Consider the following 16,154-nt stretch of genomic DNA (forward strand, 5'->3'; position numbering starts at 1 on the left):
TGCAAATGAAGACTGATAGTTTTAGGGGTAAGAAGTAGTTGGCCAAAATTTATCTGATTTCTAACAAAGACCTGTCAGAGACTAAGTCACCTTGCCAGCCAGGTGGCTAATGGAAATTGCTTGTTACAATGTATTGAGGAAATAGTATTTAGACTCAGCTAAAACAAAGATTTACTATGGCTATATTTTTAGTTCCGATAATAAAAGAAAAACATAAACAGATGGCTCCAGCATATGCAGCTGATAAAACATGTCAATTAAATTAAAGAGCGTGCTGGTAATAAAATCATGTCACCTAACATTCTAAGGGCAGAAATGCATGGCTATTTAAATGACAATACTAGGAAAATACAGGTCTTAAAAATGAGTAAGACTACCTATTAAGGAACGTCATTGTGAGTTTAGTCTGTTCAAAAGGGAAGAAAAATATCAGCGGATTAATAGAATGACACACAGAGCATCACTACGTGATTCACCACATTTGTTCTTCAGACAAAGAAAGCTGGATATCCAACATGAAAAAAATAAAAATAAAAATCCTCTCCATTCTGGAAAATAAAATGCATAAGACTTAATAACTAAGCTCCTGCTTTTTTAAGTCTTTATGGACAGACTTTTGTGGGTTGTTTTTAAGCAATTCACAGATAAGTTTACATCTAGTAGGTTTGAAACTGGCAACATAGACCTTTGCATAGAGTTCATGGATTTTCCCACAAAGTACATATTGAATTCAAAATATTTTGCCAGGGTAGATTTTTTAAATATTGACAAAAAAAAAAATATTGATTTTAATATGTGTGGGCAGCTATCACAGGTGCCAGGCATGTTTATGCAACTAAATACAATAAACAGTCACCCTGATAAACATTTTAATTAGGGAGCTGGGCCTTCACTTTCCAATGCATTAAAAGTAGGGAAAAATCTTCTGGTTACAGTTCAACAACTCAGTTTCAATCTCTTCATCTTGTTCTGGGGCAGTTCATGACCTTTGCATTCATGGCAAATTATATGAAACAAGCAAATGGAATATGGTCTGAATACTGCTGCTTTATCTTTCTGTGGGTGCAAAGATTTATTTTAGTTTAGCACAGAATTTCACCAAAACATAAACAGTTAAGAGTAATCAAACTATGATGAGCTAAGTCACTTCAGAAACCCAGTCCACTCTTTCAAGTACACAATTAACTTCCTAAAGCGTCCTCTCTAGTATGAAATCTTCCTCACCAACAACAAGGGGCAGTGGGGAAAGTAAAGCTAAATGACAATTAAATGGCAAAGTTTGTAAGCCTGAAGGCAGCAAGGAAGGAGCACAGCAAGCTCACTACTCTGGACTTGAGGAGAGCAGACTTCAGCCTCTTCAGGGATCTGCTTGGTAGAGTACCATGGGACAAAGCCCTGGCGAGAAGAGGGGACCAAGAAAGCTGGTTACTATTCAAGGATCACCTCCTCCAAGCTCAGGAGTGATGCATCCCAACAAGAGGAAGTCAGGCAAAAACTCCAGGAGGCCTGCATGGATGAACAAGAAGCTCCTTAAACTCAAGCAAAAAAAAGGGTGAAAGGGCGGTCAGAGCTCAGAACATAGCAGAGGGTGGAAGAAAGGACAGGTAGCCTGGGAGAAATACAGAGAAATCATCTGAGCAGCCAGGGATCAGGTTAGGAAAGCTAAAGCCCTATTAGAATTACATTTGTACAGGGACATCAAGAGCAACAAGAAAAGTTTCCATATGTTGGTGGTAAAAGGAAGACTAGGGAAATTGTGGGCCCTGTCCAGAAGGAAAGAGGAGACCTGGTTACCTGGGACACAGAGAAGGCCAAGGTACTCAATGACTTATCCGCATCAGTCTTCACCAAGTGTTCTAGACAAATAGCCCATGTCACAGAAGGCAAAGGCAGGGACTGGGAGAATGAAAATCCATCTACTGTAGGAGAAGATCAGGTCTGAGACCATCTAAGGAATCTAAAGGTGCACAAGCCCATTGGACCAGAGAAGATGCATCTGCAGGTCCTAAGGGAATTGGTGGGTGAAGTTAAGTCAAAGCCCATCATGTTTGAGAAGTTGTGGCAATCCAGTGAAGTTCCAGATGACTGCAAGAGGGGAAACATAACCCCATTTTTAAAAAGGGAAAAAAGGAAAATGTTGGAAAATAAGGAGGAGACTGGTGACAGCCAACATGGTTTCACTAAGGGCAGATCATGCCTGACAAATATGGTGGCCTTCAACGATGGAGTTACAGCACTGGTGGATAGAGAAAGAGCAACTGATGCAATCTACCTGGACTTATGCAAAGCATTTGACACTGTCCCCCATGATATCCTTTTCTCTAAATTGGAGACATAGGTTCGACATATGGAACACTCACTAGGTAAGGAATTGGCTGAATGGTTGCACTCAAAGAGTTGCAGTCAGCATCTCTTGTGGAGATCAGTGACGAGTGGTGTTCCTTGAGGGTCAGTATTGGGACCAGCACTTTTTAACATCTTTGTCAGTGACATGGACAGTAGGATTTAGCACACCCTCTGAATGTTTGCCAGTTACACCAGGATGTGTAGAGTGGTCAACACACTGGAGAGAAGGGATGCCATCCAGAGGGACCTGCACAGGCTTGAGAGGTGGGCCTGTGCAAACCTGATGGAGTACAACAAGGCCAAGTGCAAGGTCCTGCATCTGGGCTGGGGCAATCCCAAGCACAAATACAGGCTGGGTGAAGAATGGGTTGAGAACCGCCCTGAGGAGAAGGACCTGGGGGTGTTAATTGATGAGAAGCTTGACGTGAGCTGGCAGTGTGCTCTTGCCACCCAGAAAGCCAATTGTATCCTGAGGTGTATCAAAACATGCATGACCAGCAGATCAAGGGAAGTGGTTTTCCCCCCTTGCATTGCAGACCCCACCTGGAGTACTGCATTCAGCTCTGGGGCACCCAATGTAGGAAGGACATGGACCTATTAGAGCATGTCCAGAGGAGGGCCACAAGGATAATCAGAGGTCTGGAGCACCTCTCCTACACAGACTGGCTGAGAGAGCTGGGGTCATTCAGCCTGGAGAAGACAAGGCCCTGGGGAGACCTTATAGTGGCCTTCCAGTACCTAAAGAGGGCCTATAGGAAAGGTGGGAAGTATAGTGACAGGACAAGGTGTAATGGCTTTAAAATAAAAGTGAGTAGATTTGAATTACATATAAAGAAGAAATTCTTTACTATGAGGGTGATGAGGCACTAGAATAGGTTGCTCAGAGAGACTGTAGATGCCCAATCCCTGGAGGTGTTCAAGGCCAGGTTGCGTGGGATTTTGAGCAACATGGCCTAGTGGGAGGTGTCCTTGCCCATGGCAGGATGGGGTGGAATTAAATGGTCTTTAAGGTCCCTTCCAATCCAAACCATTCTGTAATTCTATGATTCTATGATAAAATACTTGCTATGTTCTGAGCTCTGTACAGAATACAGTTTCACTGCCTCTATATCGTTGGGTTAGAAACTGGCTGGATAGCCGGGCCCAAAGAGTCGTGGTAAATGGAGTCAAATCCAGTTGGAGGCCAGTCACTAGTGGCGTTCCCCAGGGCTCGGAGCTGGGGCCGGTCCTCTTTAATATCTTCATCGATGATCTGGATGAGGGCATTGAGTGCACCCTCAGTAAGTTTGCAGATGACACCAAGTTAGGTGCCTGTATCGATCTGCTCGAGGGTAGCAAGGCTGTGCAGGAGGATCTGGATAGGCTGGACTGATGGGCTGAGGTAAACTGTATGAAGTTCAATAAGGCCAAGTGCCGGGTCCTGCACCTGGGGCACAATAACCCCAAGCAGAGCTACAGGCTGGGAGATGAGTGGTTGGAAAGCTCCCAGGCAGAGAAGGACCTGGGAGTGATGGTGGATAGTCAGCTGAATATGAGCCAGCAGTGTGCTCAGGTGGCCAAGAAGGCCAACAGCATCCTGGCTTGTAGAAGAAACAGTGTGCCCAGCAGGGCTAGGGAGGTGATCGTCCCCCTGTACTCGGCTCTGGTGAGGCCGCACCTCAAGTACTGTGTTCAGTTTTGGGCCCCTCACTACAAGAAGGACATTGAGGTGCTTGCGCGAGTCCAGAGAAGGGTGACGAAGCTGGTGAGGGGCCTGGAGAACAAGTCCTACGAGGAGCGGCTGAGGGAGCTGGGCTTGTTCAGCCTGGAGAAAAGGAGGCTCAGGGGCGACCTTATCGCTCTCTACAGGTACCTTAAAGGAGGTTGTAGAGAGGTGGGGAATGGTCTATTCTCCCACGTGCCTGGTGACAGGACGAGGGGGAATGGGCTTAAGTTGCGCCAGGGGAGTTTTAGGTTGGATCTTAGGAAGAACTTCTTTACCGAAAGGGTTGTGAGGCATTGGAACAGGCTGCCCAGGGAAGTGGTGGAGTCACCATCCCTGGAGGTCTTTAAAAGACATTTAGATGTAGAGCTTAGGGATATGGCTTAGTGGGGACTGCTAGTGTTAGGTCAGAGGTTGGACTCGATGATCTTGAGGTCTCTTCCAACCTAGAAATTCCATGATTCTGTGATATATATGAATTCCATGCGGTATGACAATTTTGAAGGGGATGTTGGACCAGATTTACTATTGTCTAGAGCAAAGAAGAATTTGAACAGTTTTGCCCTGTTGCACTGAAAAAATAGGGTAAGATACATCAGGATAAGACACTTCAAATAATAAACTAATTCTGTTTCTATTTTTTTTGGATTTTTTTTATAGAGCAGAATGTTAGAGAGGTGCTGAAAAATATCAACATGTAATAGATGCTTAAATACATTAATATTTTGCACCATACAACATTTCTATCTTAAAACAACTAAAAAAAATAGATTTTATTCTTAAGATTGCAGATAATTTATTGTGCTTATGTTTTAGGAGAAACAGGAATCCTAACTTCTCTACATAGATAATTAACAAGCCTTGAAAATGCTTACATTTTCTTATAGGAAACAATTTTTGAAATCTGTTTTCATTACTTCAATTCATAAAACAGGTTGTTTCCTTGAATTCTTAGTTGTGCTGTCTCAGATACATTCATGTTTTAATTAGTTATTTTCAGTAATGATCAACAGTTTCCACATTTCACATCCTATTAAGGTAATAAACGGACAGCTATAAAATTTAATACTGTGAAATTTGACACTTAAAATGGGCCAGTCAGCTTTATCCAAAATCAGACAAAATGAATTTTTTCATCTATGTTTCCATTCATTAGCCATTCAGAGTTTTTTCATTTTTCTTTACACAAAGCAAGTCATTATAAATCTAATTATCCCACTGTACAAACAAAAAAGCTGAAGTGAAAATCTGGACTGCCACACTTCAAAGTTTTTTATTTGGTTGGTTGGTTGCTTGCTTGTTTTTTACTGAAACAGCATCATATTTACAGACCTCTCTGTATTTTTTTCTCTTTTTGTTTAACACAACTATGCCCCTTAGAAGTCAAGCTGCAGGCCTTCTTACATGCTACATGTAGAGTGGAATTCTTCCATTTCTCAGGCACATCTGTTGCCAAAACACTTTACGTAACAACTTCTATATTAGTAAGTAATGCATGTAATAGGAGAAGGTCAGGAGACTGAAAGAGCTGGAGCTGAGACTACTCTCATCTACATTGCCTCCAGTCTATGGGGGCTTTCTCTGAATTAGATATATAGTCTGAATTTACAGTATGGCACACGGCTAAATGCATCCTGTGAGTATATGGTTTCAAATTTTCTGCAGGAAAAGTAACACATAAACACATCTGCGTCTATAGGGCCTTCTAAAAATCACCACAGTATCTTTCTGTGTCTTACACAAATGATGTTAAGATGCCACTTCCCCATCACAGTCACCGCACATTGGAGACCCTTACTCCTGTCTGTTTTCACACCATGTCTGAGTTGCTGTACAAGAGTCTGTAGCCCATCTTACCCCTCTGCTCCAAGTCTGGACAGCACATGCTACACCGTGTTGTGGGGGGTGAGTGGAAGACTTCATACAACAGCTGCAGTGGCAGTGTTGGGGACATTTCATGGATGAACTGATGCTTGTCTCCTTGCACCTCCTCACCCATGAAGAAAAGCAGGTTTGTGACTTTTTGGGTGCCCTTGCCATTGCAATGGTTGTGCCCACAGTCAGCTAGAGGTTTGTGGCCAGAAGAGCTGAGACTGTAAGACTGTCATCCATGGAATATAGAAAACAAGCACCGGATACACTCCTTTTGAATACAGAAGAGATAGAGCTGGGGCCCTTAACTGTGAACTGTCACCAAGCCTTTCACTGTCTTTGAATGATATTTCAGGAATCTTTATCCATGTACAAGTCAAACAGCCTGTCACCCCATGAGCCCGGTTTCCCCTTACTCCTACTGGTCAGTTGCTAATCAGTTTGGGATGGGTAAATTCAATACTGGAAGAGACCTCTGATGCCATCCTCCAAATACTCTTTGCTCAGTCAGTCCACACAGCTGATATTTATGAAAACCACACAGATATACAGATTTTGGGCATCTGTAGGTTCAAAAAACTGGAGGAAATTGATGGCCCCTCATTCCTACCCATTATAAGGTCCATTAAGGCTATGACTGCAAAATTCACAAGACGAATTTCCCCATTGTCTTGCAGATACATTGTTCACCACTGAAGGAGATTTATGGACGTCTTGGAGGGCTTCACTGGAGAGAGTCAGTTTTTCTGTGTCTTTTATATTCTCTGTCATCTACCTGGACTTGTCATCTACCTGGAATTCTGTAAGGCCTTTGGCAAGGTCCCACATGATATCCTGGTCTCCAGACTGGAGAGAGAGGGTGGACCATTCAGTAGATAAGGAGTAGGCTTGAAGGTCACACCCAGAGAGTGGTGGTCAATGGCTCTATGTCCAAGTGGAGGCTGGTGACAAGTGGTGTACCTCAGGGGTCTGTCTTGGGACCAGAACTGTTTAATACCTTTATCAGTGACATAGACAATGTATCGAGTGCACCATCAGCAAATTTACGGATGACACGAAGCTAAGTGATGAGGTTGATAAAACAGAAGGAAGGCATGCCATACAAAGGGTCCCACTCAAGCTTGAGAAGTGGGCCCATGTGAAACTAATGAGGTTCAACAAGTCAAAGTGCAAGGTGCTGCACCAGGGCTGGGGCAATCCCAGAAATGAGTAAAGACTGGGTAAAGGACTCATTGAGAGCAGCCCTGCAGAGAAGGACTTGAAGTTTCTGGTGGACAAAAGGCTTGACATGAGCTAGCAGTGTATGCTTGCAGCCCAGAAGGCCAACTGTATCCTGGGCTGCATCACCAGAGGAGTGTCTAGCAGGGCGAGTGAGGGGATTGTGCCCCTCTGCTCTGCCCTTGTGAGGCCCCACTTGGAGTCCTGCATCCAAGTCTGGAGTCCCCAGCACATGAAGGATGTGGGGCTGTTAGAGTAGGTCCAGAGGAGGGCCATTAATATGATCAGAGGTCTAGAGCACCTCTCCTATGAAGAAAGGCTGAGAGAGCTGGGGCTGTTCAGCCTATAGAAAAGAAAGCTCTGAGGTGACCTCTTTACAACATTTCAGGACTTACAGGAGACTAATAAAAAAGATGAAGATTGACTCTGCTCTGTCAGATAATAACAGGATGAGAAGGAATGGTTTTAAACTAAAAGAGGGGAGATTTTGATTTGAGGTTAGGAGGAAATTATTCATTCAGAAAGTAGTGAGGTTGCCCAGAGAAGCTGTGGATGCCCCATCCCTGGAGGTGTTCAAGACCAGGTTGGATGAGGCCCTGGGCAACCTGACCTAGGGGGTTGCATTGCTCAGGAGGCATGGAACTAGATGATCTATGACGTCTCTTCCAACCCAAGCCATTCTATGATTCTGACTATAAAGGTTTGGACTCAGCCATGAAGCTGACAGCTTTTGCCAGAAGAGGGCAGGATCATTCAAGGTTATACCATAGCAGATGTTCCATATTCCTATATTCTACAGTAGGTGAAACCAAACTTATATCCATGCATATGCCAATATGATCCTCTGGTTCTGAGGGTCAACTTGGGGTTGACCTCCAAGCTTTTATTCCCCCTGGGTAACAGTGTGAAAGTGTGAATGAACTATGTGGCTGAATGACTGAATTAGCTGTGTGGAAGACTACCTGCTCTTCATAGTTGCAGGTTGATTCTGTAAATAAACAAGTCAATAAATAAAAGGTCTTCTGAGAAATACTGGTTGCACTGTGTATACTACATGCACACACACACTGTACCCATTTAAATAAAAGATAATCCACAAAGGATATGGGTTCAAAACATGTAATACTCCACATCTGGAGTTTATAACTTTGACATGAGTGCTGTTAAATATCCTTCCAAAAGCAATTATTGTTGTTTCATCAGTAGGAACTAAGTGCCAAAGAGACAAAAAAAAATAATATTAACTGAAAACACGTACAATCTTACATAAAAAAAAAAAAAAAAAAACAAAAAAACCTGTGACTTAGTTTTTCAGGAATTTTGTGATGAAGAATAACAAAGACCAAAGTCCTAGTTCATTCTTTGAGCTAGCCAATGCTAGGTCTTGGCTTCAGTCTGCCATATACAGGAATTTCATAACACCTCAGCTGTTGACAGCTTTTGCATAGATGAAAATATACCTGCATTTTTCTTCCTTCCTTCCTTCCCTCTCCACCTATTTTCCAAGAAAATAGGTTGCAACAGCCTTAGGTTTGGCCCAGAATAGAATGGAAAAGATATGTATTTGAAATTTCTAAAATGTTGCCAGGAATCCTTTCTTGTCTGCCTGTATTTACATCCCTCAAAGATTCAAAAGCCATGGTCTACAACCCAAAAGATTCCTGTGTTTCAGTACCATTCCACAAAACACACAGTCTTTAAAAGAGGTTTGCTATCAAAATCTCTAAAAGTCCTTTTGGTCTATGTGCATAGAGATGCTTTTTGTTATTATTCAAAACCAATTTTTATAGACTAGCTGGATATGAGGTAAAACCTTCTAAGTTAAGATTTTTGCATTATTGCTTAATTGTCCTTAAGTGTTTGCTGGGAGGTGATTCATCCTGAACCAGCCTTTGCCTTCTACATATTGCTTGCAGTCTGTTGTTAAATCAATATTATTCCACAGGAAACACCATGGTGATCAAACCAAAATAACATATTAGCATATAATTATAGAATAGTTGCAAATCCATCCAACCTGTCATATGCCCTGTAGGAAGCGTCTTAACTCTTGACTCAAGCTAAGGGTGCACATGGCCACCCAATGACAATGGCAGAAAAAAAAGCACCAAAAAATTCTGAATTTTTGTTACATGCTGTAACAGTGAATCATTCCTATGGCATAATTAAGGAATTACTGCACTTTAAATACAGGTCTTGATTGAATAAATCTATCTGACCATGCCCTAATTTGTTATAATTTGATACTTTTCTGATATTTAGGATCAGCTGCTGAAAACAATTTTTATATTTAATATTATTTGCTGTTTTTTGAATTAATAACTTATGGAAGTTATAAAAGGTTATAAAAGTATTTTAAAAAATTGCATAACTACATGGCAAATAGAGGGAAAACACCAACAGAAGTAGACGGATAATGACAGTTTTCATCCAAAAAGATTATTTTACTTTTCAGCTATCTATTTTGATATAACAAGGAAAGTGCAAAAATGCAGCTAAAACAGTGCACTAGTTCAATAGACGACTACAAATTTAACTACTAGTTCAACAGACAACTGCAGCAATGGCCAGCCAGACATCTAAAGAACATGAGTAAGTTTGTAATAATGATGGAGTCTCAGGTAATAAAGTAAATTACAACATAGCAGAGGTCAAAAAAAAGCAAATTGTAACCAGCAGGCTCAGCTCCCTTCCCAGCACCAGGAGGAGGAAACGTCAAACCTGTATCGACTCCTACCATCGTAGCTGTGAACGGAATATTGTCAATCACGGATGAGGCCAAAGCAGACACCCAGAGCACTAAAATGATGGCTACCACCAAGCGCTGATCTTCAGGAACAACCTGGAATTGAAAGAGTTACAACTTTGATGAGATCAGTATTGCTCTGTCCCCCTAACGGCACAATCACACAGGGTCTTCATGGTTTTAGTTTATCAACATCTTTTATTTCTTCAGGCTCTCAGATAGAATAATAATATACTCAAATATAAGATATATAATATAAAGATAGAATAATAAATACTCAAATTAACTGTGTAACTGCAAATTTTCCCCTTTTACTCTTTATATTTGTTTGCACCTTGGGATTTTTTGTTTATTAGGCTGTAAAAAAAAAAGGCTTCCTTTTGCACTTATAGCAACATTTCTTCTGCCCATAGATACACACTGAATATCATCCACCCAAAAGTATGACATACCTTCTCAGTATTACTGATGTAGAAATATAATATTTAACATAAAATTCCAAAATAAAAATATTATTTAGCATTTTATTAGCATACCACTGTTTTCCTTACCTGAAAAACACTGTCAATGTTTTAAACATACCTTTATTAACAAAGCTGTCTGCTCCCCTATGTAGTCTATTAAATGCAAATGAGCCAAAGCCTAAAAAAAGACAAAGATATCAGCTAGTGAAGCCACATTTTTTCAGTAGATGTAAGCATACACAATTCATTTCTATTCACAAGATCTTGAAATTCATCTCTTGCAGCTTTTACAGCAACTTTGCAGTTGGTGGAAAGAACAGACACAGAAATGGTAGCTGTATTTGCAGAAGTGGGCTGGTTGTAGTGGATAGACTAGTGGGATTGCTTCAAGAGCCTGGGGCAAAGGCATCAGGGAATGGCTGAAATGTCAAGATTACATTCTTCAGTGAACAAGTTTTCCTGAATACCTGAGGACAACTGACTTTTATTCAGTGGCCCCAAAACCTTGGACATAACCACAATGTAGACCGAAGTGTATCATATTTAAAAAGGTCAGGCATCTTGTGCTCAGGCCTATGTGAAGGAAAATAGAAAACAAAATATATTTTTCTGTTAAATAGCTGCATTGCACCTGTAAAAACTAACACTACCCATCTGCTAAAACCAGGCCAGAGGCTTTGGGTGAATGAAAATTGGCACAGAGGCAGCAGAACCTATAAGACAGGAAAAGCAGCTCCCCAATGCCCACATCAAGCATCCAGCCTGAGAAGGAGAGCCCTGTAACCACTGGGCCAGGGGACAACCTGCTCCACAGTGCCCTGTCCTCCCTGTGGGAACTATTCCCATTTGTGCGGGATACCTGGGTAGTACCCCAGACAGCCATGGTTACTACCAGGCATGAAAAGACATAGCAAGACTCCAGCCCAGTGGTTCTGGTTCTGTTCTCTCCTTGGGCAGATAGGAGTGAAAGGCAAACTGAGTCCTCACACCAGAAGTATGATCTATTCCTTCAAAACACAAGGTAAGGGGGTAAATTTATCTCAGAAGGGACTTTAATTTACATTGATTTTGTTTTACTTTCTTACAAGCATTCGTAATGAAGCACTATTTCCAGGCTGAATGAGGTATATCTATTTTTTTGACTTTTCAGTATCTCGGGGCAGAAAATTGCATCATTTTTGGTGCAGCCCAGACCAAAGTGGTTAGTCTACTTTCCATTTTCCTGCCATGACAATGAATCAGTTAGATGCAACACTGTGCAGCCTGAGAGCATCACCACACAGAGATGCAGAAGTCAGCATTCACATGGCATGATGCTGTGCAACCTGCACAGCGGGCAGTCAGACAGAGCTCTTCAGAGACATCACTGCGGGGAAAAAAACAGCATTGAACTCACACACTGTCAAATCCCATGACCGAGACAGACAAAGATCCTAATAGGTACCGAGTAGTATGGCACAGTAGACATAGTAATGACAGAGTGACAGCGGGTCTGTCATTGAGACCAGCAATTCCTCAGCTGGGCAGCAGTGTGTAATTGTTTGGGTACCACCAGCAGCACAGGGCAGCAGCACCCACATGCTGCAGGAGCACCAATACCATGGCTGGGCTGGTAGTTTTCCACTCGCCACATGAGTAAAAGATGCATTGGTAAAGGCAGGTCAGCTGTATCTCATAAAAGACAGGATGTCTCACTCAGAAGTTCTAAGTGAACACCATCCCATTGAGAAGGAAAACAAGGAGGAGAGCAGAGCCATTAGTGCCACATATTAAATATGACCCAGAGACTGTATTTACTTTTAACAACTCGTCTCATGGGAAGGTACATCTACATTTAAAAATGCTGCATTCAGAAAACAGATGATAAAGCTTTAAGATGCATACACATACCCTTTACATTAAAAAATAAGGACATTTTTCATGGCTTTAACAAATAAATTTTTATATTCTTAAGTTACTATTTTGATTCTAAGCTACCTGTGTCACCCCTTAGATCAGATTGTCCAGAGCCTCATCCAGCCTGGTCTTGAACACCTCCAGGGATGGGGCATCCACAGCTTCTCTGAGCAACCCGTTTCAGTGCCTCACTTCCTCCTAACATCTAATCTAAATTTCCCCTCTTTTTATCTTAATACTATTACCCCTCGTCTTATCATTGCCTGCCTGATCAAAAAGTTACTCTCCATTTTTTTTGTAAGACCCCTTTAAAAATCTAAAGGCTGCAGTTAGGTCACCTTCAGCCTTCTCTTCTCCAGGCTGAACAGCCCCAGCTCTCTCAGCCTTTCTCCATAGGAGAGGTGCTTCAGACCTCTGGTCATATGCGTGGCCTCTTCCGGACCCTTTCTAACAGCCCCACATCCTTCTTGTGCTGGGGGCCCCAGACCTGGATGCAGCACTCCAAGTGGGGCCTCACAAGGGCAGCAGAGGGGCACAATCCCCTCACTCGCCCTGCTAGACACTCCTCTGGTGATGCAGCCCAGGATACAGTTGGCCTTCTGGGCTGCAAGTGTGCACTGCTGGCTCATGTCAAGCTTTTTGTCTAGCAGAACCCTCAAGTCCTTCTCTGCAGGGTTGCTCTCAATGAGTTCTCCACCCATATTAACTCAATATTTATCAAAGTGATTTTTAAAATGTATGTAAAAGCAGTAATATTGTCTTTTTTTTTTTTTCTTTTTTGCAATTGCTTTGTGTTCACACCTTAAAATAAACTTCTCACATAGTTGTCAGCAAGCAGTGCTAAGTGTTACATTTGGTTAGCAGTGCTGCCTTGTTATTTAATTATCCATCAACACAACGTATTTCTTTTCAGTATCACCCAAAATTTCTTCTGGAATCCAGACATGGTACTACAGAAGACATGTTGAGGAAAGAGGGAAGTGAGTAAAGGATGGGAATGAGGGAAGTGAGTAACAGACATGCACATTGCTCCTTCAAGAGAGTCAGTCTGCAGGTAGCTCATCATGTTGGATATGATGACAGTGTTAATCACGCAACCAACTTTAAGATGTCTATAATATCCAGACTTATTGCCTGCAAGCATGTAACTGAAAGGCAGCAATTAGTACCATGCCACTGGCTTCCCCAGGATGTAAACTGCACAGAGGGTCTCCTGGATCTTCCTGTGTCCTGAGAGGAATGAGCATTACTGCACTAATTGGTGCCTTCCAGCATATGATTTCCAGTTTGACAGCTCAAGATTAGAGCTTTACTGCAGAAAAAAAAAAAATCATGTAACATTTTAGACTGAACTTTATGCACACAAATTTGCATCAAACCCTTTTATGGGCAGTATGTCATGATGACTGCTGTCAATATACTGTCTCCCACTTTTTCTCTTGACTCCCAGGATAAGTTCCTTTCATGACTATAAATTGCTGTTATACTAAAGAGCCAGGAAATTTTTTCTTTCATTAGCAAACTATTCACTGGTGACCTGAGAAACCATAAAAGTGAAGAACTGAAATTCAGTGAATTATAGCAGTCATATCTGAAGTCTGGCAGTAAATGGCAAATAACTTCCTGTGTGTTTTACTATGTTATTGTACAGTCAGACTGCACTCAAATCAAAACTGTTCAATTCAAGCTAAAACAATAAATACGTCAGGGAATGCAACTAATAGACTGTTACAGCAGCAGCTAACAAAATAAAAATGGCTTCAGTATGGATTCCCTATAAGAGCTAGAAAACACAAGGATATATAGAACCTGATAACACAGAACTAAAAATTGCCTGTGCTAATAAGTGTGCAATACATCAGTATTTCCTTGATGAATTTTAGACCTGCTAGGTCTCAAACAAGCTTCCTAATGATAATCAGAGTGCCTATTCATCTTTTCAGAGGTGACCAGATTTTAACTTCCAGTTCGGAATTAATTAGATTTAGTTGAGTTATTCAATGCTTGTATTTGCTTCAAATTTATTCCCTTTTTTTTTTTTTTTTTCCTTAATAAATTGGTTTTTTATAGATCCCAATTTACAAAGTCTGTGTTTTTTCCAATACTGGAGTGTATAGTAGGGGGAAAGCTGTGCAAGATAATTTGTTATTCCAGGCTTTTCCCAGACTGCTCACAAAGACAATTCACTACCCAGTGATTATTCTTGTTTTATCAATCATGTTTCTACAACTTAACAACATCATTTAAATGGAAAAAGTAACAACTAAGAAATACCAAATATTTTAGGAAATGCACAGACACCTTATTGACATACAAATATGGATATTCATACAAAGATTTCTCCAAACATTTGGAGTAAAACTAAATCCACTAAATCAAATACATCAAACAGTAAAACAAAGAATCAAAAACATCAACTGGTAAATATAAATATATTGTATTATATTATTGTATTGTATTATTGTATTATTTTAAATTTATATAATGTAATGTAAAAATATAAAAATTAAAAATAATATTAAATATAAATATTAAAAAAGGAGTATAAAACATGGATGGATCAAAAAGACTATTAGAACAGACAAACACACAAAAATGACACAATGAGATATCCAGACAGCTCAAGTAAAAAATCTTTTGCAATTACAACTGGAAACTGAAACTCAGTGATATTATCCCTTGAAACCATCCTCCCATGAAAGCTCTCAGGCCATTTGGTAACCAGCATGTAGCTGACAGTATTAGAAGCAGTTTTCAGCTATGGTCTATTCTTGCTCTTTTATTTTTTCTATTGTTTGTCTAAAGAATTTCAAAATAAATACATAAATATATATATAAACTACCTGAATGAATGGAGCAGAGACAAACCTGGAAACAAAAATTCCACTTATGGAAAATGATTGTGTTGGATGTGCACAGCAAATGCAGCAGAAGGAGAGTAGGACCAAGCTTACAGTGAAAAATTAGTCAAAAATATCTGGCTTCTACCACTCCACCGTTTCACTCCATACTACTGTGACTGCATTCAATTTTCATTTTGTTAGCAGAATTGAATCTGCAAGACATCTTTGGCTGGCAACATACATGTCCTCAAAATTCACGTTTTAAGTTGGTTCTATCTGCTCAGGCTTTAGAAATCACAAAATCTTACCTCCATGAGAACAAACAATGCTGCAAAGAAAAGAAGGGTTGCCCATTCCACTCGGTTTAATATCATCTCAAAGTCATGGATGTCTGCTAGCACTAGCAGCCAAATGGCTCCCAAAATGGCAATCCAGCCTGCATTAGAAAAAGAGAGAGCACATTGGGAAAAGAGAGAACAACACTTCACACTTCACACATTATGTACTAGTAATGTGAAAGTTATGGTATTGCATTTTTCAGTTAAAGGTTTTTGCCACACTTTCACTCTGACTCTTTAAAAGGAGAAATTCAAAAGTACTCCAGGAAGAATGTTTTGTGCTTTCTAATTTATATCTATATCTATATCTATATCTAATCTATATCTATACATACACATAGGAAAAAAAAAATTCCATATGAGGGCCAGGCTGCTAGCAGCTTTCTACTAGGGCCAGAAAGGAGAAAGAAAGACAAGAGTCTGCAAGCATAATTAAGAAAGGAAAGAAGGTGTGTCTGGGTTACCCAAAAATAAACAAAAAAGCAAACAAACAAACAAAAACACAAAAAAAGCAAAACAAAAATAGTGACTTTTAATCACAAAGAAAATTTTATGTGGTTAGGAGATGGTTGGAAGGACTCTGCAGCCCCCTGAAAGGCTGGCTGCAGCCACAGGGTATTGAAGACTCACAGGCTAAATGTGCTAGCAGATAATCTCAGGATGTGTAATGATCTTTGAAACAGGAGAACATCTTTAAACAGCAAAATAGACTCTCTGCAAACAGGATCC

General features: G+C 40.7%; 1 protein-coding gene across 7 annotated transcripts in view; it reads right to left on the reverse strand.

Annotated features, from left to right (window-relative positions):
- The window catches only part of OCA2 (OCA2 melanosomal transmembrane protein), a 220,655-nt gene that overhangs the window by 54,028 nt on the left and 150,473 nt on the right, over positions 1-16,154 (reverse strand). For all 7 annotated transcript variants that reach the window (XM_084528709.1, XM_084528712.1, XM_084528711.1 and 4 more), the window contains 3 exons: positions 15,396-15,523; positions 10,467-10,526; positions 9,876-9,980 (listed from right to left, as the gene is read on the reverse strand). In XM_084528709.1, the coding sequence (XP_084384835.1) occupies positions 9,876-9,980; positions 10,467-10,526; positions 15,396-15,523 (293 nt within the window). The remainder of the gene's footprint in view (positions 1-9,875; positions 9,981-10,466; positions 10,527-15,395; positions 15,524-16,154) is intronic.

The sequence above is a fragment of the Aythya ferina genome (genome assembly GCF_964211825.1).
Source record: "Aythya ferina genome assembly, chromosome: 1".
Lineage (NCBI taxonomy): Eukaryota > Metazoa > Chordata > Aves > Anseriformes > Anatidae > Aythya > Aythya ferina.